This window comes from Protopterus annectens, chromosome 6.part0 (assembly GCF_019279795.1).
Source record: "Protopterus annectens isolate FY-2018-M chromosome 6.part0, PAN1.0, whole genome shotgun sequence".
Taxonomy (NCBI): Eukaryota; Metazoa; Chordata; order Ceratodontiformes; family Protopteridae; genus Protopterus; species Protopterus annectens.
Window position 1 is genome coordinate 523,553,125 of NC_056737.1, and position 24,662 is coordinate 523,577,786.

The 24,662-nt window shown below is 38.7% G+C and overlaps 1 protein-coding gene across 1 annotated transcript in view; it reads left to right on the forward strand.

Moving 5' to 3' along the window:
• SEC23A (SEC23 homolog A, COPII coat complex component) overlaps nt 1-24,457 on the forward strand; it is a 1,400,163-nt gene extending 1,375,706 nt beyond the window's left edge. The window contains exon 20 of the mRNA XM_044074240.1: nt 23,602-24,457. Coding sequence (XP_043930175.1) covers nt 23,602-23,691 — 90 coding nt within the window. The 3' untranslated portion in view covers nt 23,692-24,457. The remainder of the gene's footprint in view (nt 1-23,601) is intronic.
• Nucleotides 24,458-24,662: the final 205 nt, after the last annotated feature.

A 24,662-nucleotide genomic window follows, 5' to 3' on the forward strand; every position in this document is an offset into this window, starting at 1 on the left:
ACCAAGGCATGACTCCACTGGTATTTTCCACACAAACAAACTTTATTGAAACACACTTTATTCAGAATAAAACCATAAACTCTGTTATCACCACAGATGCGTTTTTGTCCTCTAATGACTTCCTCAGATGAAATAGAAATGCATACCTTTTTACAATTCTTCCCCTAAAATACCCTTCACTTAATTAATACTGCTATCCAGTTGTTGTATATTCTTAATGTGGTCACATGTACTTAATAGATGTTCAACCCTATAAAACTTTTTTTTAAAAATTCCTTTAAACCAGTCCTTAAAAACAGTTCTAAACATATACATACATATGTAAATATATAAATATCCACAATACCTTCTCTACACTGTAATAAGTATAAATGTAAATAATAAGTTTCTTATTGGAAGTGGATTCACCTTTCCGGACATGTCCTATCAGTGAAACCAGTTGGTTATCCATCTGATGATGTAGGGGTTTATGCCTGACTCAATATTTGTTTATGATCCCAGAGTGGGGGATTGTGTCAAAAGCTTTGACTAGGTCTAGATAAGCAGTATGTGCAGTTTTACCCTCATCCATGGCTCTGGTGACTTTCTTGAAGAAGTCCTCTAGATTGAGCAGGCAAGACCTCCATTTGACAAAGCCAAATTAGGTCTGGTTCAGTGTTTGCTGAGTTCCTGTGTCATTATTGATAAGGTCCATGATAATTCTCTCCATGGCCTTGCAGATATGATTGGTCAAGCTTAAGGTTCTGTAGTTCCCTGGGTCAGTTGATGGGCCCGTAAAAAAGAAAAAAGTATTCCGCCACCACTGCACTCGAGTAACACTTTATTCCTTGTTAGTTACACAACTTTCACTTCTAGGGCTTCTTCAGGCAAAACAATCTACACAGTGAGTCAGTGCACTTAAATACACAAACCAATACATCATGTGACCTACAATGGATATTAAAAGTTTACACACCCCTGTTAAAATGCCAGGTTTTTGTGATATAAAAAATTTAGACCACAATAAATCATTTCAAAACTTTTCCCACCTTTAATGTGACCTATAACCTGTACAATTCAATTGAAAAACAAACAGATCTGTTAGGGGAAAAATATAAAAAATAAAAAACGTACAATACGCTGGTTGCGTAAGTGTGCACTCAAGTGTATAATAACCATAGTTTGGTGCCTTAGTCTGCGGTGAGATTGCAGCAGTGTCAGTATTGTCAATTGTGCTCCAGGCAGTGATTTTTATAGCTGTGTATACGAATTTATAGCTGCATTTCAGTGCCTTTATGTTTACCTTGCTACTGGTTCTTACCCAGTTCTTTTAGTCTGCCCCAGCTTTCACTGAGACATTAAGCTAAAAGTTTCTGAAATTTTGACCTCAAGACTCAATGTCCAGTTTGAATTTTTTCCCAAACCCTCCCATCTCTTTCTTGTTGTGGTTTTAAAACGTCTTCGGCTTCCTTCCCTTATGGTAATCTGTGTTCCAAAGTTCCACCCTTCATTCATTGATGTCTGTTGTGTGATCTGTTTAAGCACTTTACCACCCATTTTTCCATATATCTGTAATGCTAAGTGCCCACCCAGCAAACTAGTATCGCACTTGAGTAAACTTCCCTTACTACATATTGTCTCTTGCTCATTTTCCCAGAACTCCTACCTGTTTGCTGCTCTTGCCACACTCTTAGGTGGTCCTGATTTAATCCTGCTCCATCCTTGGCAGATAAGGGATTTATTTTATTGTTTGGACTTCATCTAACTGTTTAGAGTACTAATTCTTTATTTTTGCTTTGTTTATTTTGCCTGTAAATCATTCTTAATGTTCTTAATTCTTGAAACTGCCCTGTCAAAGTAGTTTGTTGTTTTGTTGTAGTATTATTGTTGCAAGCAATCCTTCTTGGTGCTTTCTATCAAAAGGGTAGCATTGCCCTATACAGACACAAACACCCAGAAAGTAAAGTTTATCTATATAACTACCCTTAGAACTGAAATCTGTAACTTAGTGTGGCTAAAACAGAGTCAGTGTACGGAGACAAGCTTAGAGCAACAAGTTTGCATATTAAACAACACTACTGTCAAATCTTAGCACAATCTTACCTAGTCTAGTGCCAACCCCCCAGAGACCACTGTATAACCCAATCCACAACCTACAGTAGTCCACCCAAATACAGGACCATACAATATGGATATAGAATTTACAAATGTATCTACAGCCAGCTTGGTAGATATGGCCATCCTGAGACAATGTAACAGTTGTTTCATGTTCACTGCCAACCATTTAATTCTTAAAGAAGAAAACACAGTATGTGAGAGATGCTTATACTGGAGGCAAAAAACTCGCAGACGGTGTTGTCATGAACGCACACACACACACACACACACACACACACACACACACACTACAACCACATGCAATGTCCACCACACGTATGCACCAACATATGCTGAGACACTAGAAAGCAAACTTCCCAAAACCCAAAGACCTCCTAAGGCTATAAATGGCAACACCTTTCCTCAGCAATCTCTAAAGCAGTCACCAAAAGCAACACCAAAAACCACACATACACTTACACCCAGTGGAGTCCCAAGAGCAAAGCTCATAAGCACTGATTGCTTTCTCTTGACTGTATATTGTTATTGGATTTATACTTAAATTGTAATTATACATTTTGTTTGTTTGTTTGTTTCTGTGCTGAACTTATGAATTATAACTAAGCTAATTTATTTCTCATGTGGAGCTTTTCTCCCCAGGCCTCTGCTGAAAAAGCACACTAGCCCAGTCGGACTTTCCTGGTCAACAAATATCAAATAAGTAAAATAAAATAAAATAAATAATGCAAGCCAACACATTACCCAGAACGTTTGTCTTAGCGGACTCCATTGTAAGAGACATGGATGTTACCACTCACCAGACTGAGAAAGGCAATGGTAATACTTAGTTACTTAGCTGGTGCCAGGATCCGCAAAGTTAGGAACACACTCAGGTTACTACACCACAGGTACTAGTATGATTCTGTCATAGTCTATGTGGGCATTAGTGACCTGAGACATACTTGTCTGGACTATATGAAGAGAGACATTGTTGATATCTCTGAATATGTGAGTCATTCATGTATATGTCTTGTATTCAGCGACATTCTATCTTCACCAAGGATGATGCCTTAATGCGAACAAAAAATGATTGACTGCAATAATTGGCTTAGTTTCTGGTGTCTTTCCAGGAAGGAGGGGGGGGGCATGGTTAGCAAACCACATGGCTTTGCAAAGGATGATCTGCTTCTGAATATTAACTAAAACTTTTTCAACTCCCTAAGAGCCTTTTTAGGCAATGCCAAATTGACAAATCTACCAACATAGCAGATAAAAAACAAAAGAAAAATAAAGGTGCTATTGTCAATGCTAGGAGCTTAAACAGGATACTCCACATCCTACAAGTTCTCCTCACTCTGGAAAATATAGACATCCATGCCATTAATAAAATTTGGTGTAAATCTGCAGAGATTACTCAGTCATTGTGAGGCTTCAGTACCTTCTGCACATTTAGGCCATCAGCTGCACAGACAGAGATAAAAAGTGGAGGAGTCTGTTTATATTAGCAACAAGCATAACTCTGTGCTGGACTATGCCTTGGAACTTATGCACATGCAAATCATCTTAGACAGAGTCCTGTACCATATCTAGCAAGCTATAGGTCACCCTCTATGTCCCTAGAATTTCATAGCTTGTACGTAGACCGTCTGGAGCACTCACCATCAAACCAAATATCATATTCTCTACTCCTCTATAGGCTTGGAAGCATACATTGCTTCATACTCACAGGGACAATGATTCCTAGACTTTATTAACAAAAATACCTTTGACCAGATAGTGTACACACCCACCAGAGGTTCACACATGCCTAGTACTCACCACTATGGGAGAAGGGGATGAGGCCAAAACAAACTCTAAAAACAAATCACACTCATGGAATCATAAGGTGTATAACAAATAGAAAACAAATCATGGCTAAAATCAGGAAGAGCAGCTCCCATAATGTTAGGAGTTCTGTAACTAAATTAAATGGGAAATTAAGCAGACTAATGAAGTTCAACAAGAGCAGTTATGAGATCAAGATAGCATCACAGGCTAAAAATAACCCCAAGGCCTTCTATGCTATGTCCAAAATGTCAAAGCCAGTACATATCAGTGTGCCTAACCGGTGGTCAGTGGTTCCATCTTCACTGAGCAGAGCCATATTGCAAATTTGCTGGCTGACAAATTCAGCTCTAACTTCATGTGTGCCAAGCTGGTAAGAAAATCATTCAATGTTGTCCAGCTTATAAGTAAGGGCATGGCATCCAAGTTAAAGGAAGTCACAGTGCCACTTTATTCGGACGTTATCAGATGCATCATTGAGTATAATGCCCCCTTCGGCATGCATCTGACCAGACATATGCAACAGTTGGAATACCCATAAAGGTTCTTTATCAGGAGAATCCAGGCTATAAACATTTTCCTTTATGGATCACCTTAAAGTCCTATCTCTATACTCTGTCTCCTACAGGTTACTGATAAGCAGTCTGTGCCTTGGCATACAAGGCATCCTCAGATCTATCTCTGATGGACCTTTTGCAAATCCGCAAAATGAACAGCATCAGAACCATTAGATCCAAGGATTTAAATTTTGTTTGTGACATAAATAAAACATGTTGTCAAGCTATATTTGTGTCTTGGAGGATCCCTATGATATGGAAAAGGCTCCCAATCCATTTGAAGCTGAGTCCATCCCTAACCTTATTTAAGCATAACCTTGACCAGTGGATGGGAAATCAGAAAGTCATCATGGGTCTGGACCCATGTCTCTTATAGACAGAGGCAGACAGTAATGCCCAAACTAACATATCCCCCATAATTTCCTGGCTAACATACCTTGTCCTAATAAACGTCCATGATACATAGGCACACCACTGGATTGGGTTGCACAGCTAGGCATATAAAGGCCCTGCTGGTTGTTACCCTGTTATATACATACGAACCTATGAAAAAAGTGTGGCTAATACCCAGGCACTGTGCATGGATTGTAAACATCACCCATCCTTGGAGACTTTTGTACCTCCCAAACAGATCTCAGTAAGCCTTCGGTTACTGTGGGGTTGATTAACCCCTTTCATGTTGCATCAGTGTATGATTCTTGAGCAGCATTCAGAGAAGTGGATCAGTGGTAGGCATCCCATGGATCAGATTCTGATCGTTAACAAAGATGGTCCTGATGACAGATTCTGATCGTTAACAAAGATGGTCCTGATGACCTCTATGGCCCACCCTTTGAAGGTGGTCAGTAGGCAGCAGGGTAGGTCCTGTGTTGGTATTGATTGACCCTGTTATGTTCTTGAACTACAGTGGCAACCCTGGCTTTATCAAAATCCAAAGAGGGTGTTCATTTTCAGTATTTGCGCAGTTACATGTTATTGTCACATTTCCGTGTTCTAACCTTGTGGTTAATACCATGCTGTGATCTAGAAGCAGTAGATAAATCTTGCTAAAGGTTGTCCCAGGAGAAGAGAACTCTAAGTCAAGGCTTGGCTTACTCATTTGTTGGTTACTTGGCGTCAAACTATTTTGTACAGGACATTTGCACTGTTCTCTTTTGGCTTAGTGTAGTGCACAGGAAGTTTTGTGGTATTTTGCCATAACTGAGCTAGAGAAGCAAAAGCTGATTTTGTTGGCGCCAATTGCTTGTGGTTGTCCTTTCTACAGATGAAGCCAAACTTGAACAGTGTATTCAAAGCTAGGGTCTGATGTTTGGGAATCGACTTTTAGATGATGGTATGCTATCAGATTGCTTTCATTGTAAGCGGAGCTATTATCTCAGATCAGATGACTTGACTTCTGTTTTCATTAGTCTGTCACTGTGTAACCAAACTATACATGCCTTTCATACTTAGGCTTCTTGTATATTTCTGTTGTAGATCTGCTTTGGCATTCCTTAATGGATACTAAGTTTATGGTCTTTCCTGTTTCCAGTTTGTGTTAGTTTTTGAGGGGTGTTTTGGCCATTAAGGTTTATCCTTTTGGGAATAAAGTAGAGAGTTGTGGTAGCCCATCTAATCTAATCTGTACTGCTTAGACTCATCGTCTGGTGGGTGCTGCCCTTTATGTTTTGGACTCCTTGGGTGATACAAAAATATAATGTGGTGTGGTATTGGAGGTGTCTACCTAGTGTTAGTGGTGACTTGCTCTATGCGTAGACAGTGTGCCATCTGTGAAAGGATTGGATACAGGTATTAAACTGTTCAGAATTTCTGTCCCAGACAAGGTTATGATGTGTCTGGTCTGCCTTGTTTAGAGACTATTAATGCTGGCTAAAAGGCTGTTATCAGGCAGTGGAAACAAGTTGCCACTTCAGGGTTCTTACAGTGATCGGAACTTGCTATTGTAAAGGAGTTCTTGGCCTTCATCATAGGGGATTTACAGCAAGATTGGACACATTGTGGGCATATAATGATAGCATAGTTTTTAATAGTGGTACTGAGGTTCATGGGCTTGTTTGGTATGAAGCAGTTTATTAGCAGTAACTCATCCATTTTCTTGCATGTGGTTAATATGCTGCTGCTTTCATACATGCTTTTTAGCGCAAGGTCATGATTGGCTTAACTGCCAAATTGGGGCCCATTTTCCCTCATGTTCTCTTGCTAACCCTGTCCCTTTTCTTTCTTCACCTGTATTCACCACTACTCAATAAAAAGGCATAGTCACACCCATGTTAAGTTTCAACACTGCTTCAAGTCTAGAGCTACAGCTTCATCACACAAGTACTTAGATGGTGAAATGGATATGAGACATCCAGAGAATTGATTCAGGAAAAGTTAGCTCTTCCAAGTTCTTTTTCAGCTGGAGAGGGTAGTATGGTAGTGAACACTTTTTACATTCACCGACAGGGAAACTTTCTTCTATGCTTTTTCTTCATTCCATCTAATCCATCATCTGTTCAAGAGATTTATGGCCACAAGTTCAGAGCTTATCCTGGTCATACCATGGTGGCTTAGTAGGACCTGGTTTTGGGGGGCCCTTGGCCTTCTGGACATCCCAGAGACAGTTTTTATTTGAGGGAGAGTGCACTTACCCTATGTCAGGATTACCATCTTTACTGATACATTGACTTCTTCAAGTGATTCCCATGATCCCTATATGTCGCTCTGCAGAGATTTCAGAGGTCCAGGAAGCAGCCAGAAAACATTGTATCTCACAGAGATGGAAGCAGTCTTCTACTTGGTTGAAGAACACTTTCCCCTTTCTCTCTACTTGAAGAATTTAGCCGGTATATTATGTATGAACTCTAGCATCTGTTCAGAATGGGCCTTTATTTTTCGGTAGTCATGATACAGGATTCCACCATTGTACTGCATAATGTAATGGAGGATAAATTTGTGATCCAGCACAGCCTGATTAAGCCATTTTTGTAAGTCTGTATCATCTCCTATGTATTAGGAATCCCTTTCCTGCTCAGAACGTATTTCTTATTATTGGTATATTAATAGATCTACCAGTTGAGCTGTGTGGGTCAGCATACTTCACTGTTTTGATGTCCTTCCATATCACTGTTGCAGTATTTATTACATTTGGGATTCCATGCCTAGGGCAGCCCAACATCCGGCCAGTATACCAAAGCCTTAGGTTGCTTTAAGTTACGCCGTACATCACACATATGCTCCTTGTGTAACTTAGGGCATAAAGGTAATGCCTGGATGTACCATCCTCAGAAATTCTTTGCCACCAGTCCAAACGTCATCTCTTGATAGTCAGTCTGAACGCCTACTTTCCATTGCTGGTTTCTGAGCCTTTGCAGATAAGTGCCCTTTAGGGGTTTCTTTTTTGCTTGTCTCTTTTGTTGCTTGTAGGGTTTCATGTCATAAAAGAAGGATAAATACCACTGTGGGAGACAGGTTCCCCATAAAGACCGCCACGAACAGTGTCTGTTTTGCCTTAGCGCCTTGCACAACATATGTCCTGTTATATCTGTCAGGCTTTTGTACCTAAAACTTTTTGTAGTAGACTTTCTTTTTTGGCACTGCATCTTGAGAATCAGTGACTTAAATGTCTTGTAAAAGATACTATGAAGGGAACTTCCTGCCCCGAGGGACAGCCATCAGGGTAGAAGAAGGCTAAGAACCAACCAAAGTGGCGTAGAATAAATAAAACCACAATATTATTCCACTGAAGCCAGTAAAAGAAACAGTCTTCAAACACTGGTCTAGATTAACTAAGCACTTTTGTTCATTTAATATATCCTTGAACAACTTCAGAGGTAAAAATACAAAATCAGACCTAACATTTAAAAATGGAGCAATAACATTGCATGACCCTCTTGAGCCATTCAAACAATTTTGTGAACAGCTTATAAATTTAAAGAAACATTGCATCTAAAAGCATATTTAAGGAAACAAATAATGTAGTCATGAAGAGTAAATCCTTCAAAATTATACCACTCAATGCTTTATGCATTGTTTAGTCAAAAGACTTTTGAACAACACAAAATAATTTCACAGTTTTTGTGCTAACAGAAAGCATTTTATATTAACAGAGTCATTAAGTCCAGGAGGTTTATCTGCCCTTAATCTAATTTGCCAACTGGACTCGTGGCATTCTTGTAGGACATTGTCTTCCCTTGTCCAGCCTCTGCCAGACATTTCTCCTGAGGTGAGTAAATGCCCAGAGGTTCACCAGGCTTTGTTGTCTGATTTCTCTGCCGTGACCAGATTGGAGGCCAGTGGGAATCTGAAAAGGCTTTGCAGACACGTTTTTCTGACGTTCAGGGGGAACCAATGTTGATCATTTCCAAGGGGCCTAGGGGTGTTCCTCAAATTTTAGTCAGAGAAGTTCCTACTACTGCTGTTGAATGCTGTGCTGAATCAGAGCCTTCCAAGCTTTATAAGGCAGATGTCCCATTAAAGAAGAAAACAAAAACTAAACATGTTTCTCCTGCCCATAAGGATCCACAGAGTGAGTGGCAGGCCTTCATTCAGGGTTTGTTTAGTGCTTTGATGGCATTGAAACCTTCTCAGGGTGTTTCTGTTCCAGCTCCCCCTTGGTCCTCTACTCCACTTACAAGACCCAGAGAGCAGGATTCCTCTGAGAAGGAGTTGGATTCTGATGAGGAACCCCTTGCTTACTTTTCTTATATTTCTTCTCCTTTGGACTGTGGGTCAGATGAAGAGGAGTCTACCAGTCCTGATTATTCCCTTTGAAGCGATTTCTTTTGGGGACACAATGTCCAGGATGATTGAGTGTTTTAAATGGGATTGTGCTCAGGCCTCTGAGATCCATAAGAAGTATTTATGAGTCGCTGCAGGTGGACTCTTCTAAACCTTCTGCTGTTCCTCCTGTTTTGGCTGCTTTGTTAGATGCATTTTCCAGTGCTTCTCAGCCCCTACTCCCAACAAACTTGATAGGTTCTATAGGGTGCCTGTGGACTGTAACCTTTGTACAAGTGTCCTGCTGGTGACACCTCGGTGGTGTCTGTAGCCTCTGACAAGCCCTCTCAATTGCTTCTTTCACCCAAGTTGCTGCCTTCTGATAAAGACAACAGAACCATGGAAAGGCTAGGTAAGAAGGTTTAGACCTTGGCTTTTAGGGCTATTAATTATCAGACCCATATTTCCAGGTCATATCTTAAGCTTGTCAGGTTATTTCTGATCTTCCAGACTCTGAGGGTAAAACTTCTCTTTCCCTGTTAGGAAATTCCTCACAGATGGCTCATCATTCCATCAAGTGTAGTTGTAATGCAGCAGATGTTTCTTCTAGGGCTTCTGCTTTTGGGTCAGTGATGAGAAGGTGTTCTTGGCTTTGGCTTCAACCATTGCCTTATAATATCAAAGCTAAGTTGATGGATGCGCCTCTTGATAATAAACACTTGTTTGGGGAAGCTGCTGCTGATTTGTTTAAGTCCCTTCAGGATAAGAGGAAGGCTTTACAGGAACTCAGACTTATGTTTGTTTCTCTGGTTCTTAAATTTCAGAGAAACTACCCCAGTAAGCCACCCTTTGTTCACTGGCAATCTTGCTGTCCTCCTATGGGCAAAAAGGGTGGTAAGCAGGCTCCTTCTGCTAGGCCTCAGAAGTCTCCCTTTCCAGATACATCAGGTGCTGTCTGACTGTTTGTTTATTCCCAGCCATGTTCCTGTTTCTCTCCACCTCTCAACGTTTGGCTAAAGATTACTCTGAATTCCTGGGTTCTGTCCATTATTCACCAGGGGTATTTCATGGTGTGGAAATCCCTTCCCCCCTTTGTGGGTATTCCTGAGCCTCCTCGGGAATAACTTCCCTTTTTCCCAGAGATGCTTCAGGATCTTTTGACTCAGGGTACTATTCAAGAGGCATAATAAAAAAATCGACCAGACCACAGCTGAGGAGTATATAGTTGAAACCAACGTTGTTTAATACACAAAGTAAGCGCTTTCACGATCTGTAACTGACCGCTTCTTCAGACTTATGCATTCAAACAGAATTATCATAGCATTTAAATAGTATATCATCAAGTCAACAATTAGAGTAAATTAATTGTCTATTAATTAAATCAATTGAGCACTTAGAAACACAGTAAACTGATTCTGTCAAAACATTTAAATACTAAAAACTAATAAAACAGCAAAGTTATAAGAAACAACTAAGCATACTATCACTATATATCTTTCTTTTATGAACATAAAATACATAGCATAATTTGCAGAAGCTAAGATGCACTAAATGTTGTGTTTTGCAATCAGCACAGAAGTCAATATCTATGACAAACTTCTGACTTGGATGTGTAAATGTAGTGTTGGAATAAATAAACTTACATGCCATGCATTTTCTGCAGGGAAATATTCCTGTTCTCTGAGACAGCTTATTATTATTTCTACTACCCAATGGTTTATAGCATAGTTGTCTTTTTAAGGATTTTTTTATTTTTAAAAGAAAAACACAGTCTCTTATCTATGACATCATCCAGTTCTTCAATAGAATTGAAAATATTCCAGTTCCTCTCTAATATTTGACAAAACGTCTTAATAACACTGGAATAAGAAATTGGAAACCTGACTTTATATCTATTTTCATTTTGTGTGTTGTATGTGTCATTCGTACTCTCAGAGTAAAACGGTTTACCTCTGTGACTATGTCATTCATACATATCAGTAATACTTGCATCTGTATCTACTACATTGCAGCCTCTATCTATAAATTCATCCTTTAAGATGGAAACTGCTTGATCCAGCCCATCTTCTGTATTATGCAGTCTACTCATTCTCATAAATTGTCCTTTGGGATGCATACTAGTTTTATGTAAAATGCTATTTTTTCTACTAGGTTTCTTATATAACAGGTAACTAATTGTGTACATGATGATGTTCTTCATGTTTCACTGTTGCAGTCATTACATTTGGGTAATCCTGCTGGTAAATTGCCCTTAGTTGTCCTGAATTCCAAAGTCCTGGGTCCTGCGTCAGCTGCTGTCACCCCTTCCCTGACATCAGGTCATCAGGGGTATAAAAGATGCAGCCAACGCCATTTTCTTCAGTCTTTCTTGCCGCGCGGTGCCCGAAGCAGAAGCAGTTCGCAAGTGCCGGTCGGCCGACTCCTGAGATTTTCATGCTAGAGTTTCAGATCCGAAGTCTTCATTAAAAGCTAAGTACCCTGTTGGGGAAACTTTTTTCTTGCTCCAAACCGATGTCAGAAAAAGTTAATAATTGCATTTCTTGTGGGAAGCAGATACCTCATAAGGACTTTCATTCTTACTGTATTCCTTGCCTAGGCCCTGACCACGACGTTTCTAGTTGTCGGTTTTGTGCCAGATTTAACCAACGCACTATTAAGCGTCGGTACGATTTTGCACTAAGCTGTTTTGGGTGCAGATTTAATTATACAATGTCGTCGGATAGCCATCCGACTACCGGAGTTCACAAAAAGCACAAAAAAAAAAGAAAAAGTGAGGCAACTGAGGTCCAAAACCAACGACGGCACTTCTCCTAAGCCAGTCGCCGGTTCTCAGTGAGGCGCTTTCGCAGCCCCTGACGCCCGCTACTTTAGAGTCACAGGGCGCTACCGACACCCACGTGCAGTCGGTCAGGCCGCTTGAAACTCAAGGTATTGGAGCCTCGGAGACTATTCCCTCAGATGGGTCTGGAGCCGCTGAGCAGGCATCAGCTTCTGAGGGTGTATTCAGACCTAAACAATTATACATTAAACTAACTTCAGCTTCAAAGGCAAAGACTAAAGCACCTTTAAAAGCAAAGAAACAAGTTCACCAGCCACATGGACAGGCCTCCATGCCCAAAAAACAGATGCTGAAAATGGCCGAAGACTTAATTACCTTGATCAGGGGTTCCCAGGCCTAGGAAAGAGACAGACTATGAATCTTCAGATCAGGTTTCCATTTCCTCTGATTCTTCTTCTGATCAGGAATGTTCTCTTCCCCCCTATGAGGATTCTGATGCTGAAGAATCTATTCCTTCAGCTTCTCCTCCTGAGGACTATTCCTTTGGGGAAACCTTGCATACCATGAGGGAGCATTTCCACTGGGAGAGCCAAGATTTTTCAGAATCTAAGAAGAGGCTCAGGGACGACTTCTACTGCCTCAACACAGGCCTCTAGCTATTCCACCTGTGTTAGATATTGTAGATGCGTTTTCAGAGTCTAGTCTGACCCCTGACTCCTTACCTCCAGCTCCTGTTAAGCCTGACAGATACTACAGGGTTCCTGACTCTCATAAATTCATTTTCAAAAACCCTGCTGCAGACCCAGAAACTATTTCTCAGGGTCCCAAAGGGGTTAAGGCTTCCACTGCAAAAAAAGTACCCCCTCTGACAGAGATTCTAGGGCATTGAATAGATGGGGAAAAAAGATTTACACATCTGCTACTTTGGCTATAAGGGCTTTAAACTGCCAATTTCATATGCTCAAATATTAGCAGTATGTCATGACACTGCTTAAAAAGAAAATGTTGGTAAATTCTGAATGTGCAGATAACAAAGAAATACAGGATTTATAGTATGCAGCTGAACAAGTTGGAAAGCATACTTTTCAATGTGGTTTTGATTCTCTGGAGGCCTCCTGCAGGGCCGCTGTTACAGGTTCTGTAATTAGGAGGCACGCTTGGTTAAAGGAACAAAATCTGCCTGATCATGTCAAAGCTAAATTATTAGATCCACCATTACAGCATGATACCTTGTTTGGTGTTAAGGCAGAAGAGGTGTTAAAGAAAATGGAGGACAAAGCTAAATCTATGCAAAAGGTCAAAGATTTTTTACAAGTACAGCCACCTAGGTTTAGCAGACACTGTCCTACAAAGAATTGGTCCTTTCCAGTGTCAGACAGACCTCAAAGGGGCAGATCCAGGCGCCCTAGAGGCAGATCCCAGCCGCAAGGTTCGTACAGGTCTAAGCAATGGGGTGCTTCTACCTCCAAAAGTGGAGAAGACAAATTACAACCATACAGGAAGCAGTCCCAATGACTTCCCCCTGCCAGCACCAAGCACTTACCTACTGGCAGCACCCTTAGGGGGAAAATTAGCACTTTTTTCTCAAAATTGGCACATTATAACCCAGGACAAATGGGTTCTAAACATAGAGTCACAAGACTACAAGTTTCACTTCCATACCCTGCCAAGGGCACACGGTTGGCCAGACCTGCCAAAAAATCAGTGGGCAGAGGCTCAAAAACAAGTATCATCCCTCATGGACATGGGGGCTGTTCAATAAGTGCCACAGCAAGAGCAGGGACAAGGATTTTACTCAAGACTGTTCTTGGTACCCAGAAAGGACAAAACATGGAGACCAATACTGGACCTATCTATTCTAAACACTTTCCTGGATATACCAACGTTCAAGATGTCCTTACAGCAGCTTCTGCCCATGCTGGGCAGAAAGGCTTGGCTGGTCACTTTAGACCTAAAAGAGGCATACCTGCATGTCCCAATCAGACAATCATGCAGAAGATACCTCAGATTCAAGACTGGTTCAAAGCATTACCAATTCTCTGCACTGCCCTTTGGCTTATCTACTGCACCCAGGGTCTTCACAAAGTGCCTGGCACCAGTAATTGCTTTCTGCAGACAAAGAGGAATACAAATATATCCTTACTTGGACGACTGCCTCATTCAGGCAGAGAACAAGGACATCCTACTACAGCATCTGGCATTTGTGAAAAGACTTTTAACATGCCTACGGTACACAGTCAAATGAAAAGAAAGCAAAACTAGTACCCTCTCAAGAGATAATATTCCTGGGTGCAAGCTTAAATACAACTGCCCAGATGGCTTATCTCATGCCAGACAAACAAAGGCAACTGACTACCTATTTCAAGGAAATGGCAACAAAGGCCCAGTTATCTGCAAGAAAAATTCTGCAGGCTTTGGGCTTCATGGCATCCTGCATCCTACTAATTTCATGGCATCCTGCATCCTACTAATTCCATATGCAAGACTGCATATGAGGAAACTTCAATGGTACCTAAAAAGTGTCTTGACACAACATTACCACAGCCTGGAAACAATGATTACTCTCATTCCCTGCCTGCAACAGGAGTTTCGATGGTGGGCAAAGGCTTGTCACCAAAACAAGGGACAGCCATTCACACTTCCCCCAGCCAGGCAGAACCTAACAACGGATGCATCAGATTATGCCTGAGGGGCCCACATGGCAGGAAGAGGCATTCAGGGCACCTGGTCCTCAAATCAAATGCATCTACATATCAATCAAAAAGAGATGCTAGCTGTTCAAAATGCCCTGACAGCCTTCAAGGACCTAATTCATCCGGGACAACTAAAGATAAAGACAGACAATACCATGGTCATGTGGTACATAAGCAAGCAGGGGGGCACGCATTCTTACCCCCTTTGCAGACTAGCCATGACTTTATGGGACACAGCATTGACTTACCAAGTTCATCTGCAGGCACAATTCCTGCCAGGAAAGGACAATACTCTGGCAGATGAACTAAGCATAAACCTCATGGATCCCCATGAGTGGCACCTGGATCCACAAGTCTTCAGCATAATAACAAAGAAATGGGGACACCCGGACATAGTAACCAAAAACTTAACTGCAACTTGATCGAAAAACAGCAAGACGTAGTTGATGCCAATAAGGAGATGAAAACAGACCCAAAACTGTGAAATATATACTTGTAGTATCCAAACAACTCAACGAAAGGCCACCACTCGAACTTTGCAGCAAACACTTCTTTATTGACCTAGGTTTCGTCCTTACGAGCTTCTTCAGAATACATACTACTGTTTCAACTCAACATATTTATACCATGTCACATATTGAATAATTACTTAATTGATATCCTTAATTTACCACAATGAACTTTTTTAAAAAGGAAATGGCTTTGTTAAAAATCATTGTGTATCAATGAAAAACATTATATATTTCTAACTCATGTACATATATTCCAATGAAATTATTTGCATTTGTACACTTTAAAAACTGCTAATTAAATATACATTTAATTAATTTATACATAAAATAAATATGAAAATACTATACTATTATATATACATATATTGAACCCTTTGTTGTATGTAACATATGCAATATATATGTGATATATATCTATTTGAATAATACATATAACTATCTCACTCATCCAACTATGACATATATATTGTAAATATTTAATATATATATGTCAATTCTTTTTAACATATAGTAAATGGAATAATTAATATAAAATGGTAATGTAATATAAATGTTACAATGAATACAACCAATTTGAACTAATATATTTTAATAATGTAGGTAATGTAAAGTTCTTTACCATTGTAAGTGTTATATAATGCAATTAATATATGTTCTTATGTAACAATATAGTATGCTATCCAATTTATTGTAAACCAAACTTTCAAATGTATCATCACTTATAAATTGATATATTATATTCAATTTGTAATTATATATATATGTTGACAATCTTTTAAAATTAAAACATAAAAATGAAAAATAATAATAAAAAATGTTTTTAAAAATATATATATACATGTACATTGAACATGTTTAGATGTGCATATATTTATGTAATGTTATAATTAATACCATGTTTTATTTATTGTATATTCTATTCAATTTCAATAATGGCATGATAGTCATGTATTCATTTATTCCCGGGGGTATACATGAATTCAAGTAAATCTGCCATTTTAATTCCTCCATATCCAAATGGTACATAGTTATCTTTCCCTGTGGATCATGTTTGATTTGATTAATAACCATAAATTTAAATTTGTGGTCATTATGTTCTATAATGTGTCTTGCTAAGGCATTACTATTTTTATGATGCTCTATATCCAATAAATGTTCCTTAATTCGCTCTCTAAATTTCCTTTTTGTTTTTCCTATCGAAAAAACAGCAAACACAGACTTTAGAAGTACACAGAAGGAGTGCCAAAAAATCCACCAAACCACGAAGACCTTTTTGTTTTTCCGACATAAAAGGCTTTACATAGCTGACATAAAGCTATATATACTACATTTTTTGTTAAACAATTATAATGTCCATGTATCCTAATATTACAACCATTAATCATTATTTCTGTACCTGAATGATATATATGACTACATGTACTACAAGTTCCACATTTGAAATTTCCTTCTCTTCCATTTTTATATTTTTCAATGTTTCTTTTATTTTCTAATATGTTTTTGAGAGAAGGACTCTTTTTATATACAAATTTTATTGGTCCATAAAAGAATTGTCTCCCAATTTTATCATTAACAAAAAAGTCCCAGTTTCTCTTTATTATATTTTCTATTTCCTTGGAACAATCATCAAATTTAATAATAAACAATGGAATATTGTTATAACAATCCTTCTCCAATGTACCTTTACTGCCCAATGTTAGTCTATTCAATGAACCGGTTTTTAATATTGCCGTATAGATCCCATTTTCTCTTTTATTTTTCACTTCATTGAATATTTTAACACAGAATTGTTCTGGATATCCTCTATTCATAAATAATTGCGTAATATACTTTAATTCTTCTATAAAGTCCAGATCTTCACTTACCATTCTGGCAGCCCTGACCATCTGCCCTTTAACAATGGCTTTTTTCTGATGGCCAGGGTGCCAGCTATCAAAGTGCAAGTACGCATTAGAGAAAGTGGGCTTTCTATGTATTTGTGTTTTCAAAATGTTCCCTTCTTTGTCATATATTATATCCACATACAAATAGTTGATTTTATCATCCTGGACATTATATGTGAATTTCAGAAATTTTACTGTAGTATTAATATATTTCAAAAACTTTTCCAACATATTTTTTATCTTGATCCCATATGATAAATATGTCATCCAAATATCTGGTATACATTACAAGATGTTTACAAAAATCTGTTGTAAATAGATAATTGTGTTCCCAGTAGCTCATTATTAAATTTGCATACATGGGGGCACATGGTGCCCCCATGGCTACCCCATTTACTTGTTGGTAATAACTTCCTTCAAAATATATATAATTGTTATTGAGCACAATTTCCATCAAATTTATTAAGATATTAATTTGGTCTTGTTCATAAAGATGTGTCTCAAACAATTGTTCTTCTAGCCATATAAGGCCAATATCATGAGGAATTGTGATCTGTTTGCCTCCCCTCACATCTATCAACTAAAAAGATTCTGCACAAGGACTTATCACAGACAAGCATGGAAAGTGGACGTCTTATCTTTCAACTGGAAAAACCTATCAGTATATCCCTTTCCTCCACTGCCTCTCCTCCCCTAGGTACTCCTAAAGGTGAGACAGGAAAAACCAAAAATGATTCTGATTGCCCCAGACTGGCCATGCCAGTACCTGTATCCAATCTTAAGGAACTTGTCTCAATGCCCAGCCTGGACTTTACCTCAAATTCCTCACCTACTGTCCCAACAAAACAATCAGATTCTGAACAGCCAACTCCGGACTCTAAACCTGGCAGCATGGCGGATAATGTAGCCATACAAAGCACACCTCTCAGTAAAGCTATGATGGATGTCATTCTGGAAGACAGAAGGCCTAGTACTAGAAAATCCTATGCAGGAAAATGGAAGAGGTTTTGTGCTTGGAACCAAGCTCAAGGAACTGACACAGCTGTACCAAATATTCCTCAGATTTTGCACTACTTAACTGAGATGCTGGACAAAGGCCTATCTTTTTCATAAATTAAAATTCATGCCTCTGCCATTTCGGCTCATTACAATACAGAGCCACCACTCTTTTCTCTTCCTTTATTAAGGCAGCACCTCAGAGGAGCCAAAAATTTACGGCCTCCAAGGAGACCGCCAATGCCTGCATGGGACCTCAACTATGTATTGGAAAAACTCACCCTACCTCCTTTTGAGCCAGCTGCTACTGCGGATATAAAGTTCTTATCTTGGAAAACAGCTCTGCTCCTAGCAATAATTTCTGCAGGACGAGTGTCAGAGCTACAGGCTCTTATGGCTGTGGAACCTTTTATCATTTTTTATCCAGACAGAGTCTCTCTCAGGACAAGCCCTACATTTATGCCTAAGGTGGTGTCCAGTGTAGCCCTTAACCAAACTATTCATTTGCCAACTTTTTATCCAACTCCACAGAACAAGGGGGAGAAAATTCTGAATTCTTTGGATGTACACAGACAACTTAGATTCTATTTGGACAAAACTAAAGTTTTCAGAAAGACAGAACAATTACTAGTGGCATATGCTGCAAGATCACAAGGAAAGGCTATTTCCAAGCAGACTATTTCAAAGTGGATAGGTCACTGCATTCGTTTCTGCTACTCTCAGCATGGCAAGCCAGTGCCCAAGGACATTAGGCCGCATTCAACCAGAGCGGCAGCCACTTCGGCAGCCTTTCTCAGGGGAGTACCAACCAAAGACATTTTAGAGGCTGCTACTTGGAGTTCAGTGCACACCTTTACAAAGCATTACAATCTATCTGCCACTTTACTCTAAATCCAGAGCAGGCTTTGCCACTGCAGTTCTGCAGGGCCTCATAGCCGCTCCTAATATTGTTTAGCTCCAGCCCCCCAACCATAGCTTTGGGACTCTACCCAAATGTAATGACTGCAACAGTGAAACACTAAGAACATAGTACAGTTGTGTACACTTACCATAAATGTAGATGTTCGAGTGTATTCACTGTTGCAGTCCAGGTTATCCACCCGTCACCCGACTTACTTCTGCTGGAACTTATCTTTACTTCTCTGATCTATACAACCAATGTGGTGTATTTGCCTGTAGATGAAGGTAAAGTTTATTTTGGAGCATGTATGTTTTATATATATACCTAGCCTACCCTTTTGGGGGCACCTGACATCTGGGGCAAGAAAAACTGAAGAAAATGGCGTCCGCTGCATCTTCTATACCACTGACGACCTGACATCAGGGAAGGGGTGACAGCAACCAACGCAGGACCCAAGACTTTGGAATTCAGGCCGACTGAGGGCAACCTGCCAGCAGGATTACCCAAATATAATGACTGCAACAGTAAATACACTCGAACATCTACATTTATGGTAAGTGTACACAACTGTACTTTTTATTTATAGTCACGTCAAGAAAATTAATAGTGTCAGATGAAAAATTATATGTAAATGTTCAAAGATCAGTAGTGCTGTGTAAATATTCGATAAAAAGTTCCAGTCTACTACTAGTATCTCCCCACAAAACGAAGACATCATCCACAAATCGTGCATACCAGATGATACTATCTGCAAAATCATTCCCATGCAGCAGATAATTAATCTCCCATGAGACTAGAACTAAGTTGGCTTAGCTGTTGGCACATGCTTTGCCCATCGCTACACCAACCTTTTGCAGGTAAAAGCAGTCATTGAACACAAAAAGTTGTTTTCAAGAATTATCTCATGCAAACTACATATCAAATTCACTTTCGTGTATGTATAGATTTTTTTAGTATTTAGTAAGTCACGTACCCTTTCAATGCCCCAGGCATTAGGTATTACTGTAAAAAGGGATGTGATATCCATGGTAACAAAAATATATTCACCATTAATCTCTGCCATCTTCTTATGGAGAGAAGTTAGAAACATCTTAGTATCTCTTAAAACAGTATTACAAGTTTCTAACACAGGATGCAATTACTTCTCTACGTAAATAGATATTGCTTCTGTGGCCCATCCTCTTCTGGAGACAATGGGTCTCATAGGTATCTCAGTCATATTTTTGTGTACCTTGGGTAGCCCATAAATCATGGGTATAATTGGATGCTCTACTTGGAAATAATTAAGTAATTCTTCAGTGATTTGTTGTGACACAAATAAATCAAATATATTCACAGACACCCTATCAATAATACCTTTCACCTGCGTACTAGAGATGTGTAAGTGTGTATCTACATCATCTAAAAGTAACATAATTTGTTTTATATAGAATTGCTTCTCCATAACTACATGTCCCTCTTGTCCGCAGGTCTAACTTCGATGCTAGACAATGCCTTCAATTGTATTAGGGCTTAATTTTCAGATTTATCTAAATTATAAAACATGGCTGGTCTTTTCTCACTAAAAGCATCTCTAATATCTTTTTCACATACTGTTACAAAAGTTTCCACAATAGGATGAACTTTAGGTACATATAAACACGTTTTTTAAAAAGAGTTTCAGGCAAAACACCTGTATCTTTAATGGTTTTGAGCATTAGTGTACACCCAAACAGTCTCAGTTCTTTCAACAGATCAGTCATGACAGTTCTGTGAGCTGGAATAAAGGATAAATCCTTATTCAGCAGAGAAATTTGTGCTCTAGTTAATTCAAAATTAGAAAGGTTAATTACCAAGTCTTGGCATTTCTGCTGCGGGCCGTCATCCTGTTTTAGCGTGCCTGTTCCTTTTGCATCTGATGATATCTGCCTTTCCACCCTCTGCTTTTGGATCTTTCCCTTATCGGCAGGGCGTTGTTTAGCACAAAGGGTAGAATAGGAGTCTGTATAGTCTTTTTCAGATCTAAAAAATATGACGTAGAGGCTTCGCTATTGCTAGTTTTATTCGCTTTACTATTATCCTTTGAGAGATGAGCTGAAGCTGTATTTTCCTTCTCCTTCTCCTTTCATATAATGGAAGGTGTAGTAGTGTGTTGCGTCATCATGTCAGTAGTATTTGAAGATTTTCTAGCCAGGCTGGATGTTAGAGACAGTGCTCTCTATATTTCCTTGGTTAGAAGCACGTATGCTGTCATTAGATACCCCTGCAACAGAAGCGGACCTCTTCAGCCAGGAAAAGACTTCTTTCTGCTGAAAATCATTGACATCTCTCTGCAATTTTTTCATTTTGATGTTCTGAAGTCTTTTCTCGTAGCCCATGACACTATCATATAAATCATCAATTTTAGTGCCAATAACTTCTACGGAGAAGTTAGAAAACAGTTCATTCTGTAGTTTATCTATATCTTCAGCTAAAGTTCTTGCTTGAGGCAAACAATATTCAATTAAAAGGTGCATATAGTCATAGCTCAATTGTAGATTGAGATGTTGCCATTTTGTAATAGATCAGGGTAAGTATCTCCATATGTAGGCATCGTTAATACCCTCAGTCCCCTAGGGACTATCTTATATTTCAAGGATGCCTCTAAATGGAACCTTTGCCATTGAAACACTTTAAAGTTATACAGTTTATTTTCCAAGTCTCTGAATGTTTCAATGACTTTATTATGAGTATTTGGATCTATTTACCTCAGTCCTTGTATCGGGGATCACCGGATTCTGCATCAAAGGATTAGATTCGATGTTCAACATATGATGAAAATGTCCGTATTGATGCCTGTTAACTCCATTGATTGCATTTTCCAGGTTATCTCCTTCAGCCATGTCCCAGTACAGGAAGAACCACACAAACAAAGATATAGAGAGTAAATTGTTCTGTAACTGGGTAGACACTTGGTCTTCACCTCAGAGCCTCACAAATATAATAAAAAAATCGGACAGATCACAGCTGAGGAGTATATAGTTGAAACCAACGTTGTTTAATACACAAAGTAAGCGCTTTCACAATCTGTAACTGACCGCTTCTTCAGACTTTTACATTAAACAGAATAATCATAGCATTTAAATAGTATATCATCAAGTCAACAGTTAGAGTAAATTAATTAAGTCTGTTAATTAAATCAATTGAGCACTTAAAAACACAGTAAACTAATTTTGTCAAAACATTTAAATACTAAAAATTAATAAAACAGCAAAGTTATAAGAAACAACTAAGCATACTATCAATATATATCTTTCAAAAAGCTTAGTGTTTAAGTGGTTTGGCTTTAAGAAAGGGCTTAAGTGACACTGCAGCATCAAAATCCATTTATTATGCTATGTATTTTATGTTGGTAAAACCAAAAGAAGCTTCAAAGAGCGGATTCTAGAGCATTTAAGAGATATAAATAATGCTAAAGAAACTAGTGCCTTGGCAAGACATGTTCAAGCTGAAGGCTCTCAACATGTTTTTAACTTTTTAGTGCTAGAAATTATAGAACAAAACATGAGAGGTGGTGACATTAAGAACAAGACAGAAGCAGCAGAACAAAAATGGATTTTGCTGCTGCAGGCAGATAAACTACCATGGATTAATGGTGCAGTACAATGGGTCAGATTGATGACAAGTTAACTGAAGATTGGGAGAAGGCACAACAAACTGCATCCATGGGTTTTGTCAACATTTTGTGCAGGGGAGCTTTTCCTCTGTGACTTCCCCACACACCCCATGAGGTCACTGTATCTAGGAAAAACATGAATTCTTGATTTTAAAACAAAAATGAAATTGCACATTTGTGATCCCAGATAAGAGTGCCAATCATAAATGATTTGCTTTTAAACACCCAATTTGTGAGTATTCATCATATCTGCTGATCTTCAAGAGGGCAGTCTGCATTGTATATTTATCACCTCCATTTATCTGTCATGTAGACAGGAGTTATTACCGTTGTGTACATTGTTTCCAGCTATTGAATATTACAGTCTTACATTGTTGTTATTGTTTTATTTTCTTACATGGCTGATTTCCTCATGTTCACTGGTTGTCAGGTCTGGGAATCCTGGAACAAGGCATGCCCACTTTCACTAATATGAGGATGCTGTGTTTGTGAATTTGGGGGGAGGTCTGTGTTTCCAAATTCCAGAAATTTGAAATCAAGAAAAGAACTAGCCACTGAGAAGACAGCTAGAAGGAGTACCCAAGTGTCATTCCACTACCAAGAACCCTGTCATAAATTAGCCACTAACTGGTTTGCTTATTGTACGTATTGGTGTAGGACCAATATAGGTAGCAAGCACAACACTTCATTTACACTATTCCAAGAGATCTTGTAAAAATAACCTTATAATGTCAATGTCAACAAATCAAAGTGCAAAACATCACACAAAAAGTGTGGAGACAATGCATAGCCACCTGCTATGTGTTTACTAAAGAGGTGTTCTTATTAAAAAACTGTGTGTGTGTGTGTGTGTGTGTGTGTGTGTGTGTGTGTGTGTGTGTGTGTGTGTGTGTGAATTTTTCACCTTTAGAAAAATGGATATTGACACCACTAAGAATTAAATATTCTGGTAGTTTCTTAGAATAGTAAATGAGCAGTAAGTAAACATTTGTGTGTAGTTAAGGAAGGTGTACAAATATTTTTCTTTTTTTCATCTTCTGTTCTTTAGGAATCTGGTGCACCCATTCTCACAGATGATGTTAGCCTGCAAGTGTTTATGGATCATTTGAAGAAGCTGGCTGTGTCAAGTGCTGCCTGAACATCTCTTGAGAAAATTATTAGCAAAAGAGGCAACAGTAACAAGCAAAAGAGATATAATTATCCATATAAATTGATGAAAGGTCATCCATTTCATATACAGTTGTCCACAGGCAATTCTGTCATGCTAATATCAGTATCTCTTTAAGCAGCCGTTTGTAGACCTCAGGTACATTTTATCAGACACTAAAAGATGAATAAAATGTTGTCAGAACATGCTTTCACTTAGATCAATGCCAAAAGTTTTGCAAAATCAAGTCTACTATTTGCTGCATATCAGGCCGGGACATCATATTTGTTTACTGGAAGAAGAGTTGAACATGGTTTTCATTTGATGGCTGCTTGATAGACTGTACAATGAATATGGCCTCTGCATTGGTTTATCTCAAAAAGTCAGCATTTGTGATACTTGTTTTGTGGTACAGCATGTTAACAACCAAGTTTCGTTCCTTTTAAAATAACCTTCACAAGCTGATTTTTGTAGACATTTTAAAACAAAAGTTTAATGCAGTATGGAACAATATGTTAGAAATTATTTAAAGAAATCCACACTAAAAGGCTCGGATGAGGCAGAATTAGCCAAAGAACAAATTATAGAAAGCTTTTCTAGCAGGAAATAGACAGTATTATTGTGATTGTTTTGTACTTAAAGTAACACTGTTTTCATCTTTTAAATAATGTGAATTTGATATACATTGTATCTCTTGTGCATTTTTATTTTCAAGAGCAGTTAATGCTTTCATGAAATAAACAAATAGTGAAATCCAGACCTGCCTCAATTACAGTGGTGTGAAAATCATTTTCTTTTCCTTTTGTCATATTAATAAACAGTGTTCCATTTTCAAATACTGACTTCTCATAATGGCATATAAAGAGCCACAGGTGTGAGTCTAATGGGCATTATTGAAACTGTTATTTACATTTTGGTTTATTTTAGCTGCCATTTGAGCAGATCAAGTCAATTTTTAAGAG